Here is a 26,833-nt window from a genome sequence, read left to right on the forward strand (position 1 = left end):
TCTCTGGAGATTTAGCCCTGCTCTCAAGGAGAAACTCAATTATGCTGAGTAATGGAAAGTATGTTCATTAACAGTGTTCTATTTAAAATACAAAGCAAATGGAATGATGGCAAGAGGTGTCAGATAGCAGGGACTGGGAATTACTTTTTCTGTTTGGAGCCTGAGCAGATGCAGGGCAGCCTTCCCCAGTTGCTCTCTGGGGGTAAAGAAGGAGCTTGCTCATGGGGCATCATGTGCTGTACAGGACTGCAGTGATGGTACTTGTGTGGAGTGTTTCTCTCCTTTGGTGAACAGAAAGCAGCCTTTTTTGAGGAACTTTCCCCAGGACAATGCTCATATTTCCAGTATGGAGACAGTAAGAGCATTTACCACTTCTTTTGTCAACCTGTTCCAGTGCCTCGCCACCCTCACAGTAAAGAACCTTTTTATATCTAACCTGAACTTCCCCTGTTTTAGTTTGAACCCATTACCCCTGAATGTGAGTTTTTACAAATGGGTTGCTTAACAATCTGTCTGCTTCTGCAGTGATGAGAAGTCATCCCATTTTGCTTGTGCTGGGGGTTTGGGCCCCAAATATTTTAGAAATTAATAAAACTTGTGATTTCAGCAGGGAAAATACAAAGGAAATTTCAGCCTTTCGGGCTGTGTCCGGTCTCAGACTAGGCTGGTTCTGTACCTACATGTCAATGCAGTGTGACAGGGCAGTGTAAGAAGGAGGCTGACAGCATATGTGGTGAGATGTTTTGGGTTTTGTTTGTTTGCTTTCCCAGCAACTGAGATCTGTTGTGTGTATGTGTGTAGGCACTATGCTGAGGAGCAGCAGGGTGTCTAGCAGTCCCTTGAGAAACACCCTATAAATAACTTGCTTTAATGTGTCTCTCACTTATTTTGGCTGCCTTTTTAGGATGAGGTTAAATAACAACTTCTATCGAGTGTTTCCCACTGTGCATGTGGCAACCATAAGCCCTTGTAAACTACCTGCTGGCATAAGTCTCTGGGCAGGTATAATTCAGAGATTTGCCTCATTGTACGTGCTGGCACTTGAATTATGGTTATCTCATTCATAGTAACTTCAGATGAAACTGGAATGTAATAGAACAATCTGACACTTGGATGGGGATTAAGGCAGTTTCAGGAACGCTTAAGGAAAAGAGAGAGGAGCTGCATTTAAGGTTAGGGGGTGTGGTTAATGATTTCCCTGAGCAATAGCTATTCCCTTGTCACTGGACAAGAAGTAGTTGGATTCCTCTTGCCATGGCCCGGGGAGTGACAGCCCCAGGGCTGGTTCCCAGATACAGAATCCTTTGGGGTGGCTGGAAACTCTGATTGCTTGTTCTAGTTGTCCATAAAGCTGTAAACAGACAAGGTGGCTCGGATCCTTTCCTAATAGTGCTGTGGGCCTGCTGTTGCAGCATTATGGAGGAAGTCTTGTTGGGAAACCCAACAAAATCTTCTCCGTGGGCCACACTGGCTGCTTTTGGGTCTTGCCTGCTGAACAAGGTGCCACCTTGGGAGCTGTTCTGACACCAGCTACCAGGTCTCCTTCTCCCAGAACTTTAAGTGCTGATGTAGGTGTTGGATTCCTAATTACTCCTCCTCCCAGTCCCCAAAGAAAACACTTTTCATTCAGATTAAGTAGAATGACCTGGAGATGTCTGTCTTTTTTTCCTTTTTCCCCCTTTTTTTTTTTTTGATAAAACTTTATTTTGTGAAGTACAATATACAGAGAAAACAGATCAGGTTCTGAGTGCTGCTTTGAGTGTGTTGGTACAGCTTTAGGGGGGGAAAAAGGTACTTTATAGCCACAAAATGACCACAGGGATTTATTGATGCTTTATTTTTTTCCAAGAGATTCCATCATTTCAATGCAGACAACATGGAAAGAGATGCTCAGGATAGATGGATCCTGGGTGGCAGCAGTTTATTCCATCTAGCTTGCCTTGGTGAAAGTTCATGGTTTTTAAATTAAAGTGTAGTGACCCAGAGGTGATACCTATGGATGGACAGGTAAAACTGGTGGGGTCAGAGGCACGTATCATCCAGTTCTATGCCGTTTCCATGTTGGTGGTGACAGACTGAGCAAGAATTCCAGGCAGATCTTGAGTGCCGTCTGGTCTTCCTGAATTTGGCTTGTCCTGGGAAGCAATGGGAGAGTTGGACTTGAAGCTGGCTGAAGAAACACTTGCAAGATGACAAGCCAAGCCCTTGATTTCTGTTTTGAGGTGTTTGTTGCTTCATAAGAGAGTTGGCAATGTATCTTTCTTGGGATAGAATAACAGGCCACAGACACACGCAGTATTTTATGTCTGCATTTTAAATACAGCTGCTGGCTTTTTCTTTGGACAAAATAGCAGCATATCAAGGTTGTGTGAGGTTTTTTGTTTAGGTGGGTTTTTTTCTTCCTACTTGTAGAAGAACTGCTAAATGATTGGGTACTTCTGAAGCCCTCTTTTGACTATTGATCATGACTGTTAAAATACTCTTTTTCAGATGATGATTTTGTTTGAAGAGCTGTTCTGGATAATTCACACAAGTATTCAGGCTACATAGTTTGTTAGAGATTTCTGTAACAAATTATCAGAAGGTGTTGCTTTGATTTCCTTTAAAAAACCAAACAAAATCTCAGGGTGCTTATAGGATAAATGTCTCAGGCTGTCAGTTTGCACAGCTCAAACTCTGATTTTTGTATGACAACAAGATATAGGGTGATATTTAAGCATGAGCATCTCTATGCTTGTGAATAAACTGAGCATTTCTTTTCACAGTTTGGGTATGTTTGTTTGAAAAATCCACTAAACACAGTTTCCAACCAGTTACAGAGCTGTGAACAAGACCCAGGGATCTGCATTCCTGTTTTCTTTGCTCTTTACTCATTTTGTTCTATTTGGACTATTGGGGAGAAGGTGTCATGTTGGTTTTGTGACTTATACTTGGCCATGGGCATGTAGAAGGCTTTAAGCACAGCAAACAGACCAGGTTAAGTGTGCAAATGAGAAGAACATACCGTTTGGCATCTGGGGAAGTCCACTTAGACAGACAAGATGTGCTTTACAAATGCTGTGGAGAAGATACAGATATGCTAGTTAGAAGGAGCAGCAAATGTTAATTTGGGAAATATCTTTAAAAATAACAGCAGTTTCTGAGCTGACGGCATTAAAAACACACGTTCCTGATCACATTTGACCCAACAATGTGATAGAACTTTCTAAGTGTAGTGTTTATTGTACAAATAAATTCTCTTCCTGCTTAAGTGTGGTAAGACTAAATCTATGACGAATAGAGCACTTTTTCTAAACATTAGCTATAGGATTGGTTCCAATCACTGCAACTGCTCTACAGAAGGCTGGAGAGTTTAGAGATCTGGTGTTGGCCAAAGTAGCCTTCTCTGTGGCTGAATCTAGTCTTCTGAGTGGTGTGACTGCAGGCTAAGCATATTGCAGTAGTCATTTTCATACATAAGCCTTTCAACCTAACACAACTGTAGCTTTGTATATTTGCCTGAGAAGCTAAAAGCAAACTGCAATGAAGCTCTGTGAGGGAAGGAAGGAATGTAGGATGAGAGGGTGTTGAGCTCTTGCACCTACCCTCGTAGTTGATGCAGCCGTTGGAGTCTTCCTGACCTTTCATGAGTTCATCTACTTCCTCTTCTGTCATCCTCTCACCTGGAGAGTTGAGAGACCTCTGTTAATTCTTCCACAAACAGCTGAACCCTACAGCTTTTCCGAAGGCTTTCCTTGTTTCCTGAGTTAGTAACAAAAAGACCTATATGTGGACTGAGCATTAGTAATTTTAACTTTCAGTAGAAGTTTTACATGTGCATATAGACACAGGGATTCCAATTATTCCTACAGAGTAAGGAAATTATGCAGCAAATCCCCTACTTTTGTCCATGTGTATTATGCCGCTGAGATGTACAGCCTTTTTTCCCTATTATTCATATAACAGGCACTCAATACCTGCTCTGAATTTAGAAGTAATAAACCAAGCCTTTTCCTTTGGGCTTTCTACTGAGTTTTGTGTTTGCTTTCCATGTGGGTTACCAGTTAGGAAACACAGTTTTGTTTGGCTTGGTAGCCTCCTACCTCTCCAAACCAGTTAGAATATCCTTCCTCCCTCTCTCATGCCATCTAACAGCAGCAATTTTTAAAGTGCTGTCAGAGAAGATAATCCCTTACCCAGCGTAGCCAGTACGTGACGGAGCTCAGCGCCCATGACTGTGCCATTGCCTTCCTTGTCGAAGACACGCAGACCTTCAACGAAGTCTTCATAGGTACCCTGCTCCTTGTTGTTAGCAGCTGCTTGCAACATGGGCAGGAACTCCTCAAAAGTGATTTTCTTGGCATTCAACTCTGGAAAGAAAGCACCAGTTGCTACATGCTAGACACTTCTATGTGTGTTCTTTTGGGATGTTTGCCCTGAAACGGGGGAGAACCTCCCACCTCATCTGCACACCTCTTTCTGTCCTTTAGTCTTTGCCTCAGGGTTTGGCAGTTCCTTTGCAGAACCTGCATTCTCTCGTATCATGGGAGTTAGTATGCTTACGTGCGTGTTGTATTTCTCTTTCAGAAATGAAACTAGCTGTGTGAGTTGATCTTTGAAAGGATTTTGTGAGCGGGGGAACTGCAGAAGGCAATAAACCAGAAATCTTCAGCCCAAACAGTGGGGAAAAAGTAAACAGAGTGAGAGGTTGCAATTTAGGTGGGTCCCTGAGGTTGCTGGCATGTTCCTGACCTCTTCAGGGTCTCTTAGATGTGGTAGCAGAGACTCTTAGCACAAGAATAAACTAATCAAAAATATGAATGTCCAGTGGGGGTGGTGGCCAGATTTACTACTGACATGTTCAGTGTGGAGTTTTAAGGACTCACAAGCTTAGTGCATCTAACCCCTTTGTTCTCATGAGCCAGAAGTTGTCCTTGGTGAGGCCTTCCCCAAAGGTTTTCTGTTGGAGGAAGGCTGACAAATCAAAGGATCTTTATTTTTCTTCTTTTTTCTTTTTATTTTTGCCTTCTCCTGGATCTTTGCAAAGAGCAGCCTTCATCTGGGCAACAATGAAATATAATAGATGGAAATATGCAAGAGATTCTTGACTATACAGTTGTTACAGGAACCATTTTGCTACTCAGCTGTATCAAAATCACTGGCACTTATTGCTGTAGTCACCTAAAGTATTGTCATGGTCTCACCTCTGTTTTAGTCCTCTGCTCAGTGCTTCCTGCTTGTGCTAATGCTTAACTCAGCCCTTCTGAATTGTTCCTTGGAGCTGCCTTTACCAGGCCTGAAGGTTTGGATATAATTTAGCCCATCTCAATATGGTTCAGCGTGGCTGAAATCAAGGATCACCTGCACTAGGTCCTTGTTAGGAGATGACCACAGTTTTTTACCATTTCTTTATCTCTAAGAGGGGAGAAAAGGAAATGGAAAATGACTGCTATGTAAATGGCCAACATATGCCTGAGCATGCCCTAGTTTGTAGGAGCTTTGAACAGACCACCCCAGCCAACAGAAATATATGGGTGGGTTTCCAGTCCCAGGGCATGTCTTGGTTTATGCAGAAGATCCTGCACTGTAAGGACCTGAAGAGTATCAGCTATTGGAAATGGACTTAGCAAGGGCTGGGACATAAATGGACTGCATTGCACCTACAGCAGGTTGGCACCAAAATGGTCCCTACAGGGACTTCTCCACATCCTAAGGAGGTTTTCCTCCTCCTGAGCACGGAATTCATCCTCTTCAAAAGGAACTGGAGAAATTCCATTCCCTTTCAGAGCAAAAGCTCCTCTCCCTCCTGCTGTGACTGCTGATGTCACCTAATGACAGTTCCCCAGCCTCAGGAAGGGCCCAGGAGACACTGTAGGATACTTACCCTCTTTGCTGGGGTTGCCCAGGATCTTGTTGATCTCGGCATTTGTAGGGTTCTGCCCCAGTGCCCGGATGATATCACCAACCTGGCTCAGGGTGATCTTGGCATCACCAGTCCTGTCAAAGAGGAGGAAGGCCTCCTTGAAGTCTGCAAGGGAAGAGCAACAGTTAAACTGGGCCGGGCAGCTCTCTATTGACAAGTTGTATTAACAAAGACGTGAGCCTGCTGTCTCCTGGCACTGCTCCACCAGCTCCGGAGGAGTTAGCCAGGGGAACCTTTGGCTCACAATCCCAAGAAAAACTCCTCCCCTCTGACATTTTGGTTTCACTATTTTTAAACTTTTATATCTACATTTCATAGCTTTCCTGGCTCTAATAGCTATCAATGGCTTTCTGATTGACCCCATGGTTATTTCAAGCATGGGGCAAGATAAGTTTTCTACAGGCACTGCCATTCAAGAACAGGTGTCTGCATGACACAGCAGCAGAAGGTACAGATGGTGTTATCCACTCCACCTTATCTCACCAAGGACTGGGGTTCTTCTGTCAAAGCACCTTGCAGTGCAAAACATCCGGCTGTTTCGGTGGGTCCTCCCTGCAGTCCTGGTATTTCCACCACACAGTGCTAATGGGAAACATGAAGGTGGATTTCAAATGCTTCTACTTTAGTTTTCTTTTAAAGTTGCCTTACAATGGCATTTCTGCCCATGTTTGTCCCCTCTCTTCTCTGCTCTTTGCAATCTGTCCTTGCTTCTTACAGATGCACAGATATTTGGTTTTCCAGTGGTAATACTTGTGTGGTGCCTTATTCCAGTGCATTTCCAGTGTGTGCACTTTGACACTTTGCTTCTTTCACTGCTGCCAAATGATCAACCTTCACTTATTTCCCCCTTGCGGCTGACCAAGGAATTGGGGTACACACGTTTCTCCTACAAAAATCAGCCCACACGGTTGCCTTCATTGCATTGCCAGTCTTCATCTTCTGTTGCAAAGCTCCGTGTTAATCACCTTACTATATTTTTCATCTTTTTATAACATTTGTTGCAATGAATAAAGAAATATGCTTAAGGGGGACAAACATCCAGGGTCTAGCTAAAAAAGCATCCTTGAACCTCATGTCAAGAGCATCTCAGACTGCTGTTGATCATTCCTGCATTGCAGTGTCTGACGATGCTGTGTTTTAGCTCCAAGTAAACCAAGTGAAATGTCTTTCCTGTGTGTGCTTCCAGCAGCCAGACAGGCTTTGTGTTTCACAGCTCATGTAGGTGGATGTTCTTTCTGCCTTGGGGCAGGTTTAGAAGTAATAAACCATATTTCAAATCATGTCTTCATTCATCTTGTGCTGAGGACAGGTGACGCAGAGGTATTTAGGTTCTTGCTTTAGCCGTCCATATACCTACTGCCTTAGTGGAGGAGTTGCTGGCACGCAGTAAAGCTGCTGATACACAATGTTGGCCTGCTGGGCTGTAATCTAATACATCTGAAACTAATCCCCTTACTGTCTGATGTGAGAGACCTATAACCCTTTACTGTGAACCTTCTCCCCTTACAGCTTTTATTGCAGGGTGTGAAATCAAGGACCCGTGTGGAGCTTCCCCGTACAATATATCAGCTTGATGCCAGCTCCTGCTTTAGCAGCTGAGGTTGATAGAGCTGTAGTGATTTATACCATATGATCCAATCTTTCATTCGGTGCATTAATGACATTTAGCCAGAGTGAGGTATAAAACAATGCCAGTTTGCTATTAGCAAAGCCATCAGGAGAGTTTCTCTGCTTTGTAAATCCTATGAAGTTTTATCTTCACTGGGTTCTGAACACTGGGAGAAAAGGCCTGATTTTATTTTTGTGTCTCAGGCATGCATTTCACTGAGTTATCTTTGCTGTGGGGTTTTTCTTTTTAGTTTTGGGTGGTGCGTGTGTATATAGAGAGAGAGAGAGAGAGAGAGAGAGAGAGAGCGAGAGAGAGCTAGTCCTAGTTTATACCTCTGCTGGAATAAGCACATTTCAAATCCCTCTCTGCAGAGGGTACCACTCAGCTGCTGGTGCATCAGCCTGTATGGATGGAAATAGTTACTGAGGGTGGGACATCCCTCTTCCTGGGAAATTCTCCCTCTCAAGTAGGTTTAAATGCTCTGCTGCTTGGGTCAGTTATCACAGCATTACAGCAGCTGGATGAGCTGAAATATGTAGGGAAGCTGAACAAAACCGTTTTCTTCGTTACAAATGCCAGCAGCTTGGAATCGATGGCATTTTTCCATAAACCCTCCCAACCCTTTGGTAAAACTTTTAGAATTGAAAAGTGAGGAAGAGTCCAAATGATTTTCTTTGTGACCAGGAGTGTTTAGACTGCAGGAAGAGAAATGTTTCCAGCCCCACTTACTGCGCTATACCTGTCCTTTATTGCTTTGATAGTGTAACCCAGAGCAGGCTGCTGTTCAGGAAGTTTAGGTCTCTCCCTTAAGACCTGCTTCTAGCTATTCCTCTCCCTCTGGATTTCTAGTAAATCCCTGTATCTTCTGTCCTAAGTACTTTGTTCACAGTGAGAGGTGCACTACATTTGCTGCTGAATTTTTGACATTTCTTTAAGACCTGCATGATTTAATACAGCCCTTGGGATATTTGAAACACTCCAACATAGATTTCCAGAGCTTCAATGGGGATTTTGTTCATGTCAGAGTTTTTAATCATCTCTTTCTAGCAGATTTAAAACCCAATTTGTAACTCGCTGGTGGCTTGTGAAGCAGAGAATATAGCAAGATGCTCAAGAATTGCAGCATGCCCACATTGTGTTCATAAGCAACAGTTTACACAAGTCACTTATTTGCTAACTACTTCCATGCATCATGAATGTATTTACAGTAAAGCAGCCTTTGTTCCTCCCTTCCCCAACACCTCCTGGTAAAAGTAACATATAGACCTCTTCCATCTTCTGCTCATGTAAAATTGCAATGTCATTGCAGCTAAGTTAAATTTTCAGCCCACTCCCTCCTCCTGTTGTCCTTCATCTGCCTATTCCCGCTATGACTTTCAAACGCAAGACTTTGTTTTCAGCATCCTTGTGAATGGCCAGTATAGGAGCACAACTGAAAAATGTTTAGTAGGTAGAGCTGGTAACATGGCATAAACTTCTCAGCTTAGGCAGCATCTAAGCACCCAGATAAATGACATGTAAATCTACAGTCAGATTCTCGTTCAGCGTAAGTCAGCACTGCTCCTCTGAAGTCAGCAGTGTGGTGATTTATACCAGCTGAAGTCCTAGCTCATGCCTTCATAAAGGTTGAGCTTCTGAGCTTGTAGCTCCTCTCTGAACCCACATACGTGTAAAACACATCAGCTCTCTTGTAACTTACCATCCTGTTGCTCCTTGGAGAACTCGATCTGTTGGAAGGAAATCAATCACAAAAAAATAGCTTAGGAGGGGGGGGCTGGGGGAGAACCTGTTTGTTTCCTAAAGCATCCAGCTCAATCCATGAGTCATCTTCCAAAACAGCAAAAATGGGTCAGACGTGCAGAAGTAATTGCAGATAGCAAAAGAGCTGTTAAGGCTAGTGAATCTTTAGCGTTTGATGGCCATTATGTACCCCCTCCTGCCCCCTGGTAAAGTTTAACTTTGATTTCACTTACCGTTAATTTGGTCAGGAGTGAAGGACTGCAGTTGGGAAGAAAAAGAGAGAGAAGAGAACTAGTACTGCTGAAAATGCACTGAGAGAAAGCAAATAGCACGGAGTAGCTGAGCGCTCACATCTGTCTTGCCTGGTCTAATTAGGCCATAGCAACCTAAGCCAGCAACTTCCCTTGCAAAAATGCATCACTAGGTCTATTCTTAAAGATTTCATTAAAATCTACATCCCAGGGCAAGCCAGTTTTGTGGCTAGAAGCAGCAAAAGTCTAAAGTCTCCTAGCTAACAAAGAAGTCACTAATCAGGTCCTTTACTATTTTAGTATCGACCCGTTTCATTAAGACCATTTGAAGCAACATTGCTTAACAAGCAGCTTGGGTTTTTTACACTAACATAGAGATTAAACCAATCTCTTAAAGTCTGTGTTTCGGATCGCTTTTTGACAGTACAATGTTTCATAAAGTACTAAACATGATATTTTCTTCTATTAAAAATACTACCTTCTTCCTTTGCCGCTTTAGCAAAACTAAACTAAAATGCTTAGCAGACAGCAGTAGCAAATTGTAACCCTCCTGTCTGAAGCTATAGGAGCTGCATGGCTACCGCTGCATGGTACAGAACTGGAGGCTAACCAGAGAACCTTGCATAGCCCTTTAGGTTTAAGGAGGAAAGCCAAGCAAACCTAAGCTGTCTTCTGGTCTGTCCTTCCCCCCGCCCCAGAACTACCTTGAGCAAGAAGCCTGATTTACTTAGGTAAAATACACTGGCTTGCTGCTAACCATTAGCTTTCCGTGGACCCACCATGATTGAGTTGGAAAAGCAGAGCAGCAGACGGGCAGGAGGGATTAGCTGAGAGGTCTCGAGAGTGGTCCTGCTTTCCTGGCCTTTCTTCCCCTTATTTATCCAGTGGCGCTGACGGCATTGCCTGGATTAGGTGTCAGAAGGAAGCAGTCCCACCCCTTGGCGAGTTCTTTAGCTTTCTTAGGGCAAAGTGAGAGGAGGCTCCATGTCTTGATGGACATCTGATGACAGCTATTTTTAGGAGGCTGGAGAGGGGCAGGGAGTGGCAAGCAGTAAGTTTGATTCAGGTCAGCAGTTTCTGGATCCATACTGTCAAGAGGAGATATTCCTTGTCCAGACGTACCATGACTTCCTTCTAGGGAAGGACTCTTATTACTCCAATAAGCTATAAAGTCAGAGAGCACGGAGCGTTGAGGGTGAGAGGTGCCACGTGTTTGTCCAGCTTTTTACACGTGGCTTGCAGGTTGTGTTAGGTGCAGCTAGATGGTCCTCGTATCTCTGCTGAGCTTTGCCCGAGCCTTTAGATGTTCATGCAGCACTCAGGATTAGATGAGTGGTGCTGTTGCTTGTCTGCTCAGTGTAATCCAGTTGTTGGCACCGAGCAGAAGATTAACCTGTTGATGGAGGTGGTGTCTGATGGTGAAGCTCTTCCTCTGTACTGGTTACATTGTCCTGTTTTCCGAAGCTCAAACATTCTTTAAGGCAGAATTTATGTAGTTTTGGACCCAGCTGTTGCCAGAGGTTAGCAGCTGATGTGTAGAGGTACCCTGCAGAATGCTGGGAGAGCCTGTGCTCTCTAGGGCACTTCTTCTAGGGCTGGGGTTAGACCATGCCAGCTTCAGAGCTCACTGGTGTGGTGAGAGTAGGTGTTGCTGAGGTTTTTGTGATGTGAAGGCAAACTGATAAGGAGAAACTGATAGGAGCTAAGACCCCCCAAAAGCTTTGTGGACTGAAAGGATGACTGTTCATGGTGGGGAGAGGAGTCGTAGAGTGAAGGGGCCATGGTAGCACTACAAATAGTGAGTTTTCTAGGTAGGTTCCAGGAGGTGGAGGCTGCAGTTTCTTCGGTGGCAAAGATCCAGTCCCACCATGTAGCATCCTGCAAGCCCAAGGTCCAGTCTCTGAACTGATGCTGTGAGACATTGTAAAAGACTTACAAAACTTTGCTCCGAACTTCTTCCTTTCTGTGTCACCTCAACTGGGTCAAGAGTGTGATGGAGCCAGGATGGGAATGGTTGTGTGACAACAACAGACTCTCTGTTTCAAACTGAAATCCCCTCTCTAAAATTCTATTGATTTCTTTTGTTGAGCATTCCCTGCTCCTCATTTTCTAATGACAAAATGTGATTAGTGAGGGAAATTTTCTCCTGTAGCTCGCTTCGTTACCCTGAAGATAAGCATAACGTTTGTGAATGTCTCTTTTCAGTATATTGAGGGCTCTGAGAGCAAGAATCAAACGCAAGCACTGTTTTGGTTTGGTTTTTTTTAAACTGAACAATCAAAGTAAGTCAAAATATTCGATTGGATTTGAGACATTAACCTCCTACGTCCTATTTTGAAAACTAAAGATACAACTGCAAAGCGTTTTCTAAGCTCAGCATTTCAGCTGGAAAACATTCTGAACCAACAGATTTAGTTGCATTTTTGAGAAATAGTTAGCAAATATGCTGAGTAGGGAAAAATGCTCCACTGCCAATCTTCACTTTTGTGTTTTCTGCTGTTTGTAATCTATTAGCCTGTGGGATCAGGTATGTATTCAGGGCAAAGTGTAGCCATGACCAGGTGTGGTTGTATAGAAAAGGGGGTCGATGCTGTTGTCTGAATTGGCTAACATAGGTTAAGCACAGTGCAGACCACCTGGTTAACGCTGGCTGGAACTCAGGGAGAAAGCTAATATGGATCTTGGCCATCAGTCCCACTGCATTAATAGAAGAGCTTTCTAAAGACTTTGGCAGAGCTGAAATGTTGCCTGGGTCAGTTCGGTGTGTTGCCTTTGATGGAATTTTCCTCCTGCCCTCAGCCTCTGGTTCTCCAGTGCTGCCACTGGGAAATGTTCCCCCGAAAACAGGATTTAAAAAAATAATAAAAAACTAAGGAAAACTTACCATTTTCTTGGACATTTTTTCTTACTTTTAGGTAAGCTTTATGGTTGGCTACAGCAAAACTTGTCCCAAAGGACTTTAGATGCCAAGCAGAAAATAGTTTGGGTGCATTTGGCTTGGGCATAGAAAACTGATACCTGGATTAGCCATGTGGCTTGAATGGGCTATAAAATATGTATAGATTTAGAGAAGTCCACTTATAAACTGTGAGACTTTGGCTCAGAATTTAGATGAGGAAATACTAGCACAGCACATGAGCCCTTTATTAGTGATTCTGAATAAAACCTCACGAGAGTTTTGCTGGGGAGAAATATTCTAGCATGGGCATGTTGCATTCACTTGACTGAAGAACCACCTTGCTTTGAGCCAATAGTCTGTTGGGTGCTGAAAATGCTACTTGCTTTGAGTAAGGGCACCTACAGATGGCCACAGTGTAGAAAGTATTTCAAACACTCCTTAAAGAAACTAAAGGTAGGATTTCTGATTCTTTAAGGAACTCTCATAAGCTTCAAGGCATAGAAGTATTCTGCAGTATCTTTGTTTTGATCCAGGCAATGGTCTCTGCATTGTCAGAGAATGAGTCTTGAGGCTTCAGGGAAGATGTTGGAAGTTTAGGGAGTTTGGCTTTACAAACAAAGAATGCACCTTCCCCAGACGAATAATGAAAGGTTGAAGGAAATGCAACATGTGGAAGAACCACAAGGACCTGGAGTTCTCTAACTTGGCTTAGCCCTTGTTTATGGACAAAGTTATTACCCAGAAGGTTAGCAGTGCCCAAGGGGGTGTGTTTGGGTTGGGGTTTTTTGTGATTAGGGTTTTTTGTTGTTGCGTTTTAAGATTAAGGCTTTTCTCTGCATAATATGTGACCACCTTCTAGTCATCTTGTTGCTTGATAGAAACATTTTGACCAGGTCCCAGTTACATAGGATGGGGTGGATGGGGTTGTTGCAACTCCTTATTGACAGCTAAGCAGCAGACCCAATCCACACACATCTTTATTTCCAAATTATTACCAAAGTTCCGAATTTCCCAACAAATCACTGGTTCATGGGCCTTATGGCCCTGACCTTTGCAGCGTGGTGCTGTGCTCACCTATTCACCTATGGGGCTGAGTACAGCACTGCTGAGCGACAGTCACTTTGTGCTCCCTGTAAGTGTGTAGGTGTCTGGCCAGGGTGAAAAGCCTTGGGGAAAGATGCTGCTGGGAGTTAAAGCATTCAGCTGCTCCATCCCCTTGTTACCCTTTGGGTGAGTTACGGAGAAGGGAATCCTCTTAGCATTTTAACAGAGAGTTACTGGGTATTTCAAAGTACTCTCTCTGTAGAAGAGGCTAAGAACATATCAGATGTCTTGGAAAATCAAAGAGGGGAAAATTTGAGAGTCCCCCAAGATACTCACTGTATATTTAGCTTCCTGTTCAGGACTGGTGGGATTTCTCTATTTTTGGCTGGAGATAAGGTAGGATTGTGCCTCCAGCAGTTCATATGATACCTACTCACCATTAGTGCCTGCTCCTTGATTAATACAGCTGCACATCTTTTCTATGAGCCATCAGTGAGTGCAGGATTACACAGCTCTCAGTCCCCCTGCAAAGCAGGCTGTGATTCCCTTGTCCCTCACCCCAGTTTGATAGCTCTTGTGATCGATGCCACAGATTTGAGAGAGGCCACATGTAAGTAAGAGTCAACAGCCTGATGGATTTAGCCTCATGTCTTTTACGAAGCAGAGAAATGTTAGGAGCGGATATGCTCTTGAGAAAGAGAGCTCCGTTTTGGGAACAGAGCACCTGCAGACACAGTTGAAGACAGACTAAAACCAACCACCATTAATACAGGAGAGAAAATTGCATGTGTGAGATGCCATAAGGTTTGAGAGAAGGGTTCGAAATCTCTTTGAGTTTAATGGACTTAACTGCAGATGAATTTGACTTTTTTTCCTAAGCATTCCATGTAACTTTCCAGTTCGTTTATTTTTAAAGGGTTGTTCAGTGTTGGTTTGGTTTGTACCAATGTGTGTCGGTGGGAGGAAACGCGAGGCTCTGGAGCCCTGCTCTCCAAGGGATTTGTTGTTTTAACGTGCCTCCCAGCGGCAGTGTTGGAGTACTAACAGTATTTAGACTATTGCTGCTTGACATTTAAGTGCTATGTGGTAAACCAGCCCGGTGAAAGTGCTTTTTGGCAGTGAGTATAAGATGTAATAAAGCCTCAGTGACGTGGGGCGAATTTCCAGATTGGTCGTTTCGTATCTCCTTACAGACAACTTCTTTCTTTACTTGTCATTGGCTAAATTAAGTCACCTTCTTCTTGCCTTATGTAAGATGAACTCCAATATCTTGTTGCTATCTGTTACAATCTCTCTGTGCTCCAAGGGGTTTTAAAGCAGTGTTTTAGAAATACTGTGGGGTTGTTTTGATGTATTAGTTGTTAGAAGAAAGGCTCTGCCACACAACTGCTGTTAACACTTGAAATTACTCTGCGAGCTCTTGAAATGTTACTCTCTAATTTGCTTTAAATTCCACTCTTTGTGCTGAAGTTTGTTGCTCCCCAGACCCTCCAAAGCCTACAGATAACGTTTTAAAATGCTGCCCAAGCTGTGAATTACTAAGAATGGGTCTTGTAAACAATAATTCATTTCCAAATGATTTTTCTGGTTAGTAGACATAAAGTATCTACTAATATATATGGACAGTCCCCACTTTTGAGGGATTCCTTGTTTAGGAAGAAAAGGAGGCAAAGTTCTTCTGAAAGCCTTGTAAAGAAAACTAAGTGGTGGCTTTTCAGTTTGCTTTTCCTTCTGGTTTTCAACAATACCTGAAGGGATGTCTTGGTATGTGCTGAGTCTGATGTCCACGTTGCTTGTCCTGGGATACCTTCATGCCATGCCTTGCCCGTGCAGTGATTTAGCAACTGCCATCAACGTGGGTCTGGTATCAGTAGCGAGGTTCATGGGAGCAAGGGGTTTGGCTGGGGTGCTCTGCTCTGGGGTGAACCCCAAATGGTGCTGTACCTCAGTGGTCAAAGCAGTAGCAGGAAGCTGGTCTGGATGGCATCAGATAGGCCCCTTTACATCTCTTTCTTAAGGCTAAGTCATATTTGCCCTTGTCCCCTTCCTACCTGAAAGGGCACTTGGTACTGGCGACCTTGTGCAATGAGTATATCAGTCTTAGAGAACCCTTCTGGAGTCATTGCTGGAGCTAGATCAGGCATAATCCAAGGGCATGAGCCAAAAAGTTCACGGAAAAGCCTGCCAGTTCCTAAGAAAGCCCTTAACACTATGAGCAAAGCTGCTGTTAACATTCCTGTTCTCACACCACAGCTTCACATGGACCTCGTCTGCAGTGTAATAGCTCTCCAAGCGCTTCAGCTGACATTTGCAGCCCTGCTTGCCCTCCAGCCCAGAAGGTTTCTGTCAGTGCATTTTAGTGAGTTTCTCTCTCTGGTTATATCCAGTGCAATGTCTGTTCAGAGATGACCTACTTGAGTAGCGAATGTCATAAGAATTAAAGACACTTGTCGGAACACTTTCTACTGCCTTAAGAGCTCTGTATTTAAAACCAAATGATCACACGGGTTTGCTTCCATGCAGCAGGCTTTGGCATGCATCACACAGTTACACAAGGCCTTTGCAAGTCTCTCCTAGTTGATAGCTTTTAATTATTTTCGCCCTAAAGATGTAGGTAGCTTATCTGCTACCTACATGGCATAGTGTGGTTGGAGTCCTGGCATTTCAGTCTTGTGAACACCAGCATAGGAAGCCTTGTGTAAAGGCTGAAGAATGGGGCCTGGTGTGGCACCAGATCAGGGTGCTGCATGTTCAGAGCACCATGTGCAGAGCAGAAGCCTGTGGAGCACTGCACTCAACATCTTCAGCACCAAAACATCACAGCTAGTGCTAGGAGCCTAGGCTCAGTCCAAGGATAGGTTGTGCGTGCTGGGAAAGGCCCTTAGATTTCCAGTAAAAAACCCCCACACTTAACATGTTGGTGATAGGGACAGAGTTAAACAGATTTGGGCAATATGAAATGTATCCATTTCCTAGTGCCTCAATTGGAAAACCAAGCATGAGACATCTCATCCTGGTTATTGCAGATGCAGACCCATGGTAGTGCTCTTCATCAACTCAATGTTTCTTCTCACTCAGGCTTATGTGGGAGAAGGAAGTTAACGAAGCAGATAAGCTATCTTTTTGGGACTGTCCTTGGCTACAGTTTTAAGAGAACCCCAGGAATTCTGTAGTTGAGAAAACTCACCATACAGTCATTTTGCTTTCAGTTGTGGTTGGTTCCTGGTGGTAATGCTCAGGCACATCCATCACCCTGTTCTTCACTTCTCAGTTTTGATTTAATCTTTAACCTTTGTACCTATTGCTTAAAACCAGGCCATGCTAGTTTCCATGAGGAAAACTGAAGATATAAATTTGGTCTGGAAATGTTTGTGCAAAGCAGAGTGAGTCTTATGTTATTTCCTGAATAGGGGAGAAAAGGGTCTTTACAGCTCCATTTAAACCCAAATTCTTCCTCCCTGCCTTGACTCTCTTCCTGTGGTGGTTGTACCGTAACCTAAGGTGAGCTGAGAAAGGGCTGAGTTTAAAGATTTGAATCCTTAAGTCAGGTATTCCTGTTACTCAGTTTTATAGTCAATAGATGGTGCTCAAAAGTAGAAAATCTCACACCAGCTGCTGTCAGTACGAGCAAATTACCAACTATTTGCTTTAACTGGATAATTTAAAGTGGGGAAAAAAGAACAGCAGGGGGTGAAAGGCCTGTCACAACTTCTGCTGGTGACAGGCAATTTGGGGTGCCTGTATTTGCAGGAACAGAGCTTGAGACTTCTTAAGAGGAAAAAAAGGCACCTCATTTTCAAAGTGTGTACCCAAAAAGGCCCAGAAAACCAGATTCCCTGAAGATGGAGGAGTACCATTGCAAGAATGGCTACCCATATTTGCAAACCAGCTGCTTCTTTGTTTTGGAGAATATTATGATCTCTGCTAAGTTAAAATGAGGTGCACTGCCAAATGTGGCTGATGTGGCTGCTGTAAACCCTTATTAGGCAGCTCTACCCTTGCAGTTAAAAGGGGGTTGGATGTCTCCTTATAAAAGCTAACAAAGCCTTTCTGTGTGTTTGCCTGCTGTGTGACCCCCCCAGATCATCCTGGTGCTGCAGCCTGGCATTCCCAGTCACCTCTCATCAGCAGCAAGCTCTGGCATGGCTGTTAAATCTCCTGCAGAGTGGAGGGGAGCCCCCTTGATGCCCTTGTTCAGAGTGCTGGAGGCTCTGGCTCCACACCTGGTAAATCAGCACAAAGAGCCCCAGGACAGGATCATTCTCTGAATCTCAATCAAAAGCTTAGTTTTAAGTGCTCCCTGGCTCCAAAGGTTTGCTGGAAGTGGTGCTGTGCCTTTTCTCATGCTGAGACTTCGGTGCTTGAATGGAAGGATTCAGGTTTAAGTAATGCTAATTAAGGGACTGGGCTAAGACTCTGCCACATCTCCCTGGAAATCACTTGTAAGAAGACATTGTTTCCCTTCACTACCTGAGCTCCCAAAGAGTGAAAAAGGATAACCCAGGCTGGCTGGTTGGGACCTTAGGAGGTTGTCCAGTCCCTGCCCTGCTCAAAGGCAGGGTGAAAAGCACCAGGGTTGTTCCTCATGCCTTCTCAAAGAGCCCAGCACTGGAGGTGCCACAGTCTGCCTGGGCAGCCCTTTGCCATTGTGGGGTCTCAGGTGCGAGGAGGATCAGGGATAGAGGGGATGTGGGTTTCTGCATCACCTTGCAGCCATAGCTGTGTGGTTGGGTAGAGTCCCCTGCTGCAGGGGGGAGTGATCCATTCACTCCTGCAGCAGCTCTGTGGGGCCCTGCTCCTTGCCTGGTAAGGGCATGATGAAGAGTGGAGGAGATACTTATAGAAAGAGATATGCTAGCAATAAATATGTGGGGCAGGACGCTGTGCCACCCACTGCATTGCAGAGCAGTACTGTAACCTCCATCACGTTGCTCATGTCACAGAATGGTTTGGCTTCAAAGGGACCTTAAAGCTCATCCAGTTCCAAACCCCTGTCACAGGCAGGGACACCTTCCACTAGAGCAGGTTGCTTCAAGCCCCATCCAACCTGGCCTTGAACTTATCTTCACTTATTTACAAATAGGAATAGTAATACTTACGTGCTGCCTTTAGTGTTAAAAGACTAGTTTTCTCTTACAAGCCCAGTTCCCTCCTCCCTTTCAAAGAGGAAAATATTTTGTCTGATATTCTTTCAAAAGAAAGAGACTTCAGGGGGGCTGTCTTCTCTTAGCAGTCTGACTATGACAAAACCTGGAGCGTTCCTTCTGTGCTACCAGGATACATTTCCTGCCATTATAGAGAGCTGTCTGGGTAAAGGAGTGAACTGCAGAGATGTCTCAGACTGCAGCCTGCCATTTTTTTTTAGCTGGTAATGTGCTATTAAGCCTATTTATGTAAAGATAGATTAGGTAGGATCACTGCAGTCAAAAATTCTATTTTCTCCTAATGAACTGGCCGTAGAAAACTATCAAATCCCATTAAATTACTTAGGAGGAAATCTAGCTTGCATTCCCTTTCATTTCTGGAGATGAGTGAAATGTGAGGTCTAGTCTGATTTTCAGACAGTATTCTCTAAAAACAGTGGGCTTTTTGTATAGCCTTTACTATGATCACCCAAAGTACTTCAAAATGTCCTTTTCCCCCCTCTTGAACTTGTTTTACTTTGGCAGCAGGTTCAGCTGCTGTCTCATGGGAAGCTACGTACTGATTGTGAAAATTAAAGTAAACTTCAAGCAATTTCACTAAATGGGGCATGATCTTGGGACTACATGTATTAAGATACCTGAAACAGAAGTCATCATGAGATGAAAATGAGTATGTCCTATTAGGAGTCTTTGTACTCCTTCTTTTCCCTATAATAGGCATGATTCCTTATGTAGAGTTCAGCAAACTGGTCCCCGGACCAATCAGCTTGGCAGGTAGGTGGAGAATAACTATTTATAGTCCTACCCAGAGAAACTGGTCTGACTTCATCTCTTTAACCATTTAACCTCCCTCTCCTCTTTCCCAAGTAAAGAATTGCCCAACATGGAGGAGTTTTCTTTGAAGGGTCAAGGCAAAACCAGAGATACTGGTTGGCATGTGAAGCTTAAAACCAATATGAGGTCAAATGGAAGTGCAGTCAGAGGGAAATAATGAAAGATTCTTCCTCTTTGTTGCTTTCAGTTTGAAGCAAATGGCAAATTCTGAGCAAATCTGTAAAGGTGAGAGGGAATCACCCGGAATGCTTCCATCCATGGCTTTCCAGCTCATGGTCTCGACCAACCAATGTTTGTTGTACATTGCAAATGAAAAGAAAATAGGCAAAACTACTAAATCATTGAATGGTTCCCTCTATTTAAATCTGTTTTCTTTCTGCTTTTAAAGATGAGCCATGCTGATCTCGAAACGCGCAACCAAAGGGTCATCAGGTGCTTGCAAAAATTTGGAAAGGAATTTGAGGGCAAACTGCACCACAAGGTTCGGTTTTAGTACAGCGCTATGGGAAAACATTGTGCTTCAAGTTGCAATAACCCCTTGCTGTCCTCATGCACCTCTTTTGGGGGGAAGGGGACAGGGAATGGGGACGTTGTTGCCGGTTTTAGTTTTCTTTTAAATTTAGTTTTACCAAACAGGTCAGACTGGTACTGATTTGCTAAAAAGTTCTAAGGGCCACACTCCAAAATACTTCTGAAATCACCGGGTTTCACTCTTGTGTTAAATCATGCGCCATGCCTTACACCCCTCCAGCTACTGACACAATCAAAAGCTTAGGCAGGTCAACAACTCCGTTCACTGAGGTTACTCATTCATTTCACTGCAGTCCCCAAACCGGAACCAACCACACACAACGTTTCACTGCAGGTCTCTGTTAGCTGGGACTCTGCTAGCTTTCCCCTTTGGAAGGACTTTGGGTCCATGATCAGCACACGTTCATCCCTTTACCTTGATGCTCTTGAGGTCGATTGCGGGTTTTTTGGGTGGTGCTGGCGCGGGTGCTGGTGCTGGCGCTGGCGCGGGTGCTGGTGCTGGGGCTGCTGCTGGCTTCTTTACGTCCTTCTTTGGTGCCATTTTGTGTTGCTTAAACTTGAAAGTAAAGGTGCCCCCCAAAAAACGCCTGCAAAACCCTTAAAAGTGATTCCTGGGAGAGGAGCAGTGGTCAGAATGAGCTACAGCCTGTGCCCTGGAGGTGGACCCGATGTGTTAAACTCTATAAGGGCATATATATATTTCACTTAGTGCCTCGTACAGTCCTGACACATCCAGCTGGATTGGACAGCTTGCTAATCAAGTGGGATGTCATTCCAGCTCGAGCTATAAATGGAATATAAGAGTTCAGGGCTTCATAAGATCAAGGGACTTCAGTGGCTTTTTCCCCCCTCGTTAAAAACCCTAATCACCTCCACTCTGTGTGTGTGTCTGTGTGTGTGTATATATATATATAAAAAATTATTTTCATGCAGGCAAAGGAGAGGGCAATATGACAAACCCAGTTTCGGATCTGCTGTTGATATTCGGGCATGGATTGAACAGTCCTTTTTCTCATCAGAATTTCAATTCTGCTTAAGTAATAAATCTTCTTTCTTTCCTTCCCTCCTCTTTTTTCCCCCCATGCTGGTGTAGTGCTTCAGGAGGATTCAGTTTCAAGTAGGAATTCTGACTTTCGTGGCTGGGAAGATCATCAATTTCCACCCTCATTTGCCTATCTCCCCACAGCCCCTCACTCCTCCTCTGGTTCCTTCTTTTACAAGGAAGTGTTGATCAAGCAAAGGCTCTGGGTGTTTAAAAATAAAGCAGACAGATATGGAAAACACTGCAGGACCTTCAGCCAAGGCGTCTCTCCCAGACCCTGAGTGTTCTTACTATTTCAGCTCTTCTTACTATTCCTTTCTATCACGTTAAGACTGTGTTTAAAATTGAAAATCGTTTCCTTTAATCTTTTCCCTTCATCTTCTTTTTCCTCTCCTAGGGATAAGCTGTGCCCTGACAAAATCGAGATCAGCTGATGGTATGTTTTCCCACACAAAAGGCTTCCTTTTGTAATGTATTTATGATTGGAAACTTGCCATGAGGCAAGGGAGGCACTTCTGCTTTCACTTTTTTGCCTGCCCATCCTGTCTCTCTTGTGTCTCTTTCCACCCCTCAGTCTCTTGATGGACCTCCCTGCTCCCCATACTCTCCAGGAGACACAGCTTGCACGAGAAGATGACTTTTCTGGTTTCAGTAGACTTTTTCCAGCACAGCAAAAGAGCTGCTAACTTTTTAAAACCTGATGGTTCCCCCAGGTTGGTACATTGAGATTTCCTGAAGAAAAATCCAGGATTGCTGATTGTTGCTCCTTTGTCCAGCAATCTCTCCCCCATTTACTCTCCAGCCTCCTGAAGTTCTGTGCTACTAAGTGCAAGGCTTTTGGTGGGCCCCTTATTTCTGTTTCATGAACACTGTGGAGTGCCTTGGAATGAGAAACAGAGAGCCTGAAGTCTTGGACAGACACTTTGGCTGGCAGAGTATCCAAGCACGTGCATTTTAGATTAATGGATTTTAAAGAAGGTAAACTTACAAAAATGCACACCAAAAAAGGGGATGGAGAGTGGTTAAAGGTGTATTTTCATGTAAGAAAACCTGTGCTCAGGCTTAGTAAAATCCACCAGATCCTGGAGGTATAATTTGAGGGTATAATTTGGGTGGAAGTAGACACTGTTTACCAATAGTGGAAATAGATCTACACCTATGAGAACTTTAAGGAATTGCAAGGAAGATCCAGCAATGATCTAGTCGCTTCTACAGTCACCTGAGGTTTGCAGTGAAATAAGACTGAAAGCCACCATCAAACACATTTTGAAAGGAAGACAGGTTTTCAGAAATGAACTATGAACGTAGTGCTGGCTCCGCACAAGTAAGAACTCAGATGTGTCTGAACATGCTTTATGCTGCCAGAAAAGGAGCTTTTGTGAGGAACTGCCACAAAATAATTGTATATTGATCAGGTAAGAAGATAAACAGGTACAGAGGAGGATCACAGGTCCTTGTTTCAATCACTGGGATAAGGGTTTGGATCCAGGCAGTTTTTTGAGCTTGGGACAGGGCACTATAGGTTTATCTGCCTGGCAAGCTTGGATGTGCCCCAAGACATCTCTGGGAGTGTATTGGATCTGTCCCTAGGGAGCAAAGTTGTCCCAGGTGATGCAGAGGAGATGTGTCCCTGTGCTCTTGCATGAGAGCTGCCGGTGTCATACCATCTCATCCAGGGCTGCATCAGGAAGGCTCCTTTCCTGCTTTTAGCAGCAGCTTGGTGTGAGCAGGAATACTAGCACAAGCCCCTTGTGCTTGCTGGGACTTGCCCAGATTTGCTTCTAAGGGAAAGCGGCAGCAGCTGAGGATGTGAGTTATCACTGGCATCTGCCTCGTCTGGTGTACAGCTTCTGGGGAGTGCATGGATGCCTCTCTCCTGCAGGAGAATCCGTGTCGAGGGGAGGCATAATGAACAGTGTCAGAGCTTCAGATTTCTTAAGGCCCCAGAAAATCCAGTAGTGAGAAAGCTGTTGGTTGGAAATCATGTCCTGCTCATCCTGCTACTCACTGAACCGGGGTCAGCTTGCTTGGGGCTTGCCAGGTTTTTACAAATGGTTTAATTGATAAGGATGCAGTTCTGGTCAACACAAAACTTTCATGCATTTGGGCTGCATTTAACTTAGTTAATACAAGGGAAGTGTGTTTTCCATCCAGAGCATTGACAGGATTTATTCTGACACTTCTGAAGTGGAATACGTTCCTTTTCTCAGGCTGAAGTCGCAGAAGTGGCATTGACTGAAGTGCCAGAATGGGAGTTCCTGCGCTGCTGGGTTGCAGTTACTCTGAAGTCTCTGCCTTTCTGGTCCAGTTTTAAGAGGATAGCTCTGTTTTGGGGTTTCCTATAGCCCAGGGAGCCAGACCCTCCTCTGTGAGGAGGAAGGCAATGGTTTAAATCCATGCAGTGAAGTAGGAGACCAGCTCTCCCCTATTTCAGGGGAGCAGGCAAGCCATGGAGCTGTTTGAAAGGGTGAGCGCTGCTGCAGCTTCTTCTGTTTCACAATGAACTAACTCCCTTTGAGACTTTTGCCTTTTGCTGTCTAAAGTGCCTGAAAAAGCAATTAACTTCCCATTTTGCCAGTTTTTTCATTATCCACATAGGAACTTATCTTTTCTTTTACACTGTTGATACGTCCACCAAGCCCCAAATGCTATAATGACTGCCCAACAGACATTTGTGCTAGTTGCAGTGTTGTGCAGGGGTCGGAAGGTAAAACATGCTGCTTTCAGGGTAAGTTTGCTCAGAGGAGCTTAGGCCAGTGGTTTCCTTCTGGCTGCTTCCCTCTACTCAAGATAGCCAGGGTAGCCAGTTGGTTCAGGAGGCCACAGAGGAAGAGATGCTTTTGGGTGAGATCATGCTAATCTATGCTACTATTCTATGACCAAAAGGGCCACTGCAAGTTTAGTGCATCTCTGTTTGAGTGCCTGCTTCAAATGTGGTTTCCTTGCTTGTTGTCAAGTTCATCACAAGATGTCAGATCAAGCACTTGGGGAAGTGTGAGTTCCTCAGAAGGCTCTGGTGGGAGTTTGCTTTCAGGCAAGGTGTGTACCAGTGAGAATACGGACTGTTTACAAATACCCAAGGACAGTCAGCCTATTCCGGTCTCTTCTTGGAGCCTTTCTCCTGTCCTACACACACTTATCTTCTATGTTTCAGCTGTCTGACATGTTCTCTCTTTCCTGTGATCAATTCCTGTCTGACACCTGTTGCTGTTACATATTTGCCATGTTCCTCTTCTGAAGGTTGGGCGGCTGCAGTGTCAGCAGGAAAAATCCAAGTGTACGTGTACCATGTGGCAAGTATGAGCTTTGAGAAAGGCTGCAATGGTTTGGAGTTATGCCCTGGTACAACAACCCACGTTATTCAGTCCATAAGTGGGAAATGATCCCATTATCCAAAGTTAAAAGAAGTACAGGGAAGTTCACAGAAAAGCCTTTTGAATGCAAACCAGGGGAGGTTCAGTGAAATTGAAAACGAATACATGGGAATGATTTTTTTTTTCCACCACTGGTTTTGGCTGTGATTGAGTTAATTTTAGATTGTGAAACTTGTTGCCGGGGGACTACTTAAGGCAAAGAACCTAGTAAGATGCAGGAAGAAACTGGTCATTTAGGCAGTTATCAAGATTATCAGTGTTACTATAATTCATAGCAAGTTTGGAAGGAATATATATTCCATTTCACTGTTCTTAAGCAGTTCATGAACTTAATAGAGATTGGGTGCATTTTACCAGATGCTGTATAGATCCTTGTGCTCTTTCTTAAACGTGTGGGTTTGGTCGTAAAAGAGAGCTGACTGCCTCCGCTGGCTGCTCCTCTGGCTTGATGCTCATGCGTTTCACCACACACTTAAAGTAACAAGGGACCTGCTGCCAGCAAACTCTCTCAAGACCTGGCCTTCAGGCTGTAATGTTGTGTGCAGCAGGGTGCCTAATTCATCTGCTAATGATCGGGATTTGTCAGTGCTCACAGTGTGTGAGGCACTATCAACACAGAAAGGCAAAGCCAATTGCTATCCAGGATGCTCGCAGCTGCAGGACACCCCGATAAGGTGTGGAAGCTTGTGCAGAAGAGAGTCAAGCCCAACCAGTAAATGGCCAGGTCAGTGTGTTTCAGGGATCTTTGTCCAACAAGGGCTGTCCTTGGGAAGGTGGTGTGGGAGCAGGGCACAGCATAGGAGGAAACTTGTGGTGACAGTGCAGGAATGTCACCAGCAGACAGGCAGGGCTGGCACCATGGGACTTGCAGGTGGTGGGCAATAGTGCAGTGATGGATGAACGCTGGAGACAGCGTTGTGTTTCATTCTTTTACTGTGAGGGTGCTGAGGCACTGGCACAGGGTGCCCAGAGAAGCTGTGGCTGCCGCATCCCTGGCAGTGTTCAAGGCCAGGTTGGACACAGGGGCTTGGAGCAACCTGCTCTAGTGGAAGGTGTCCCTGCCCGTGGCAGGGGGTTGGAACTGGATGAGCTTTAAGTTCCTTTCAAACCCAAACCGTTCTGTGATTCTGTATAATAGCACAAAGGCTGGATTATGTGCACAAGTGAAGGGCTCCATTGGCTTGAGGGAGGTGATGGGTGTGTTTTGGAAGGATTCACCTCTTGGCTCCTTCAAGTGCTGCGTAAGGTGTTGGTAGCCTGAATGCAGCCAGGACCATGAGGAGTCATTGGGCAGTGTCGGGCTGAAGGAGCAGGCACAGGAATGAGTATGTGAAGAAGGGGAAAGAAGGCACCAACTGGTGCACCACATATAGCCTGTGGCTGACTTAGCACTTGCGCTGCGTTGCCCTCCCGCTCAAGGTTTTCTAATTCTGTCCCAGCCCATGTCAGTGTCCCCCAGCAACTGGCAGTGACATACAAGGCATTCCTTGGAGAGCCGGCAGCATCCCGGTCACTGGCCGATGGCGGGGAGCAGCTTGCTGAAGGTGTGCTGCTTCTCATCTCTGCTGGGTGACTTGGGGCTGCCTTCAGGTCACGCTTGGGCAGCTCACCTTCCCAATGCCATCGTTCCCTGAGGAAGAAGGTGTCACCCAAGCGCTCTTTGCAGCTTACTTTCCACTGCCCTCTAAAGCTTTCGATCGTTTCTTTGGTGTCTCGATTTCCTCTGCGTGAGCATCAGTTTATAGATCACTGAGCAGCCAGGCTCTGAAATACAAGTACCTGGTTAAATGGAACCAAAATATGCAGGAGCAGGGCTGTGCCATGCTCCTGTTGCCCAACTCCTTTGGCAAGGGCTGCTGCTGGGGCAGAATGTGTGTATCAAATCCTAGTGCACGGGGCTCTTTACCACAGCACAGGCTGACAGAGGGGTACTATGTAGTTTTAAACATAAAGGTTAGGCACTACGTAAGATGTTAATCTCTGCACGCTTTCTCACACTACATAGGATGAAATACCCAATGGCTGCATTGGGAAATTGGGATTCCTTCAGCTTCAGGGTCCCATAACCTGTGTGTGAGCTGCAGAGATTCAGTGCCTTTCCCTTCCTCTCTTTTCCCTGGAGCATGCAGCAGAGGAGTTAAATTGCTGCCCATTTAAAAGGAAATGTGTCTTTCTCAGATCCCACTTTAATCTACTAGGAGGTGAAGTGACTTCAGACTTGGAAAGGGCATTAAAGGATAGCTAAGTGTATGGCACTTAGACTCACATACCTGCATTGCCTGGAAGGCTCATTGTGATTTATAGAACATTGACCTCTCTTCTTTCACTTTTTTCCTCTCCTTCATTTTTGACATAATGACAAGGTCTTGAGTCAGCCCTGGAGCTAAACACCAAACTGGCTGGTGGGATAGATCACCAGGCCTAACGTGATGTGGGTAAAGTTTTGCTGCTTTCTGTTAGGGA

At 44.6% G+C, this 26,833-nt stretch overlaps 1 protein-coding gene across 2 annotated transcripts; it reads right to left on the minus strand.

Moving 5' to 3' along the window:
• Positions 1-1,810: 1,810 nt before the first annotated feature.
• Positions 1,811-20,633, minus strand: MYL1 (myosin light chain 1). 2 transcript variants are annotated; one of them, XM_030486798.1, is made up of 7 exons: positions 20,370-20,633; positions 9,211-9,238; positions 5,864-6,007; positions 4,176-4,349; positions 3,585-3,662; positions 3,005-3,057; positions 1,811-2,135 (listed from the first exon to the last, which is right to left on the minus strand). In XM_030486798.1, the coding sequence occupies exons 1-6, from the start codon at positions 20,493-20,495 to the stop codon at positions 3,029-3,031; spliced, it is 579 nt and encodes a 192-aa protein (XP_030342658.1). In that variant the 5' UTR covers positions 20,496-20,633; the 3' UTR covers positions 1,811-2,135; positions 3,005-3,028. The 2 variants fall into 2 exon arrangements, with proteins under 2 accessions (XP_030342658.1, XP_030342660.1); XM_030486800.1 differs by lacking the exons at positions 1,811-2,135; positions 9,211-9,238; positions 20,370-20,633 and adding exons at positions 9,485-9,509; positions 10,282-10,331.
• Positions 20,634-26,833: the final 6,200 nt, after the last annotated feature.

Source organism: Strigops habroptila, chromosome 5 (genome assembly GCF_004027225.2).
Source record: "Strigops habroptila isolate Jane chromosome 5, bStrHab1.2.pri, whole genome shotgun sequence".
NCBI classification, from domain to species: Eukaryota; Metazoa; Chordata; class Aves; order Psittaciformes; family Psittacidae; genus Strigops; species Strigops habroptila.

What these genes read in the sequence shown, in the direction of transcription:
- MYL1 (XM_030486798.1), bottom strand. Translation starts at nt 20,495, where the DNA reads ATGGCACCAAAGAAGGACGTAAAGAAGCCAGCAGCAGCCCCAGCACCA. An exon ending in CTCCAAGGAGCAACAGGATG is followed by an intron (nt 6,008 to 9,210) that starts GTAAGTTACAAG and finishes CTTCCCTTGCAG; the next exon opens with ACTTCAAGGAGGCCTTCCTC. An exon ending in GGGCAACCCCAGCAAAGAGG is followed by an intron (nt 4,350 to 5,863) that starts GTAAGTATCCTA and finishes CTTTCTTTCCAG; the next exon opens with AGTTGAATGCCAAGAAAATC.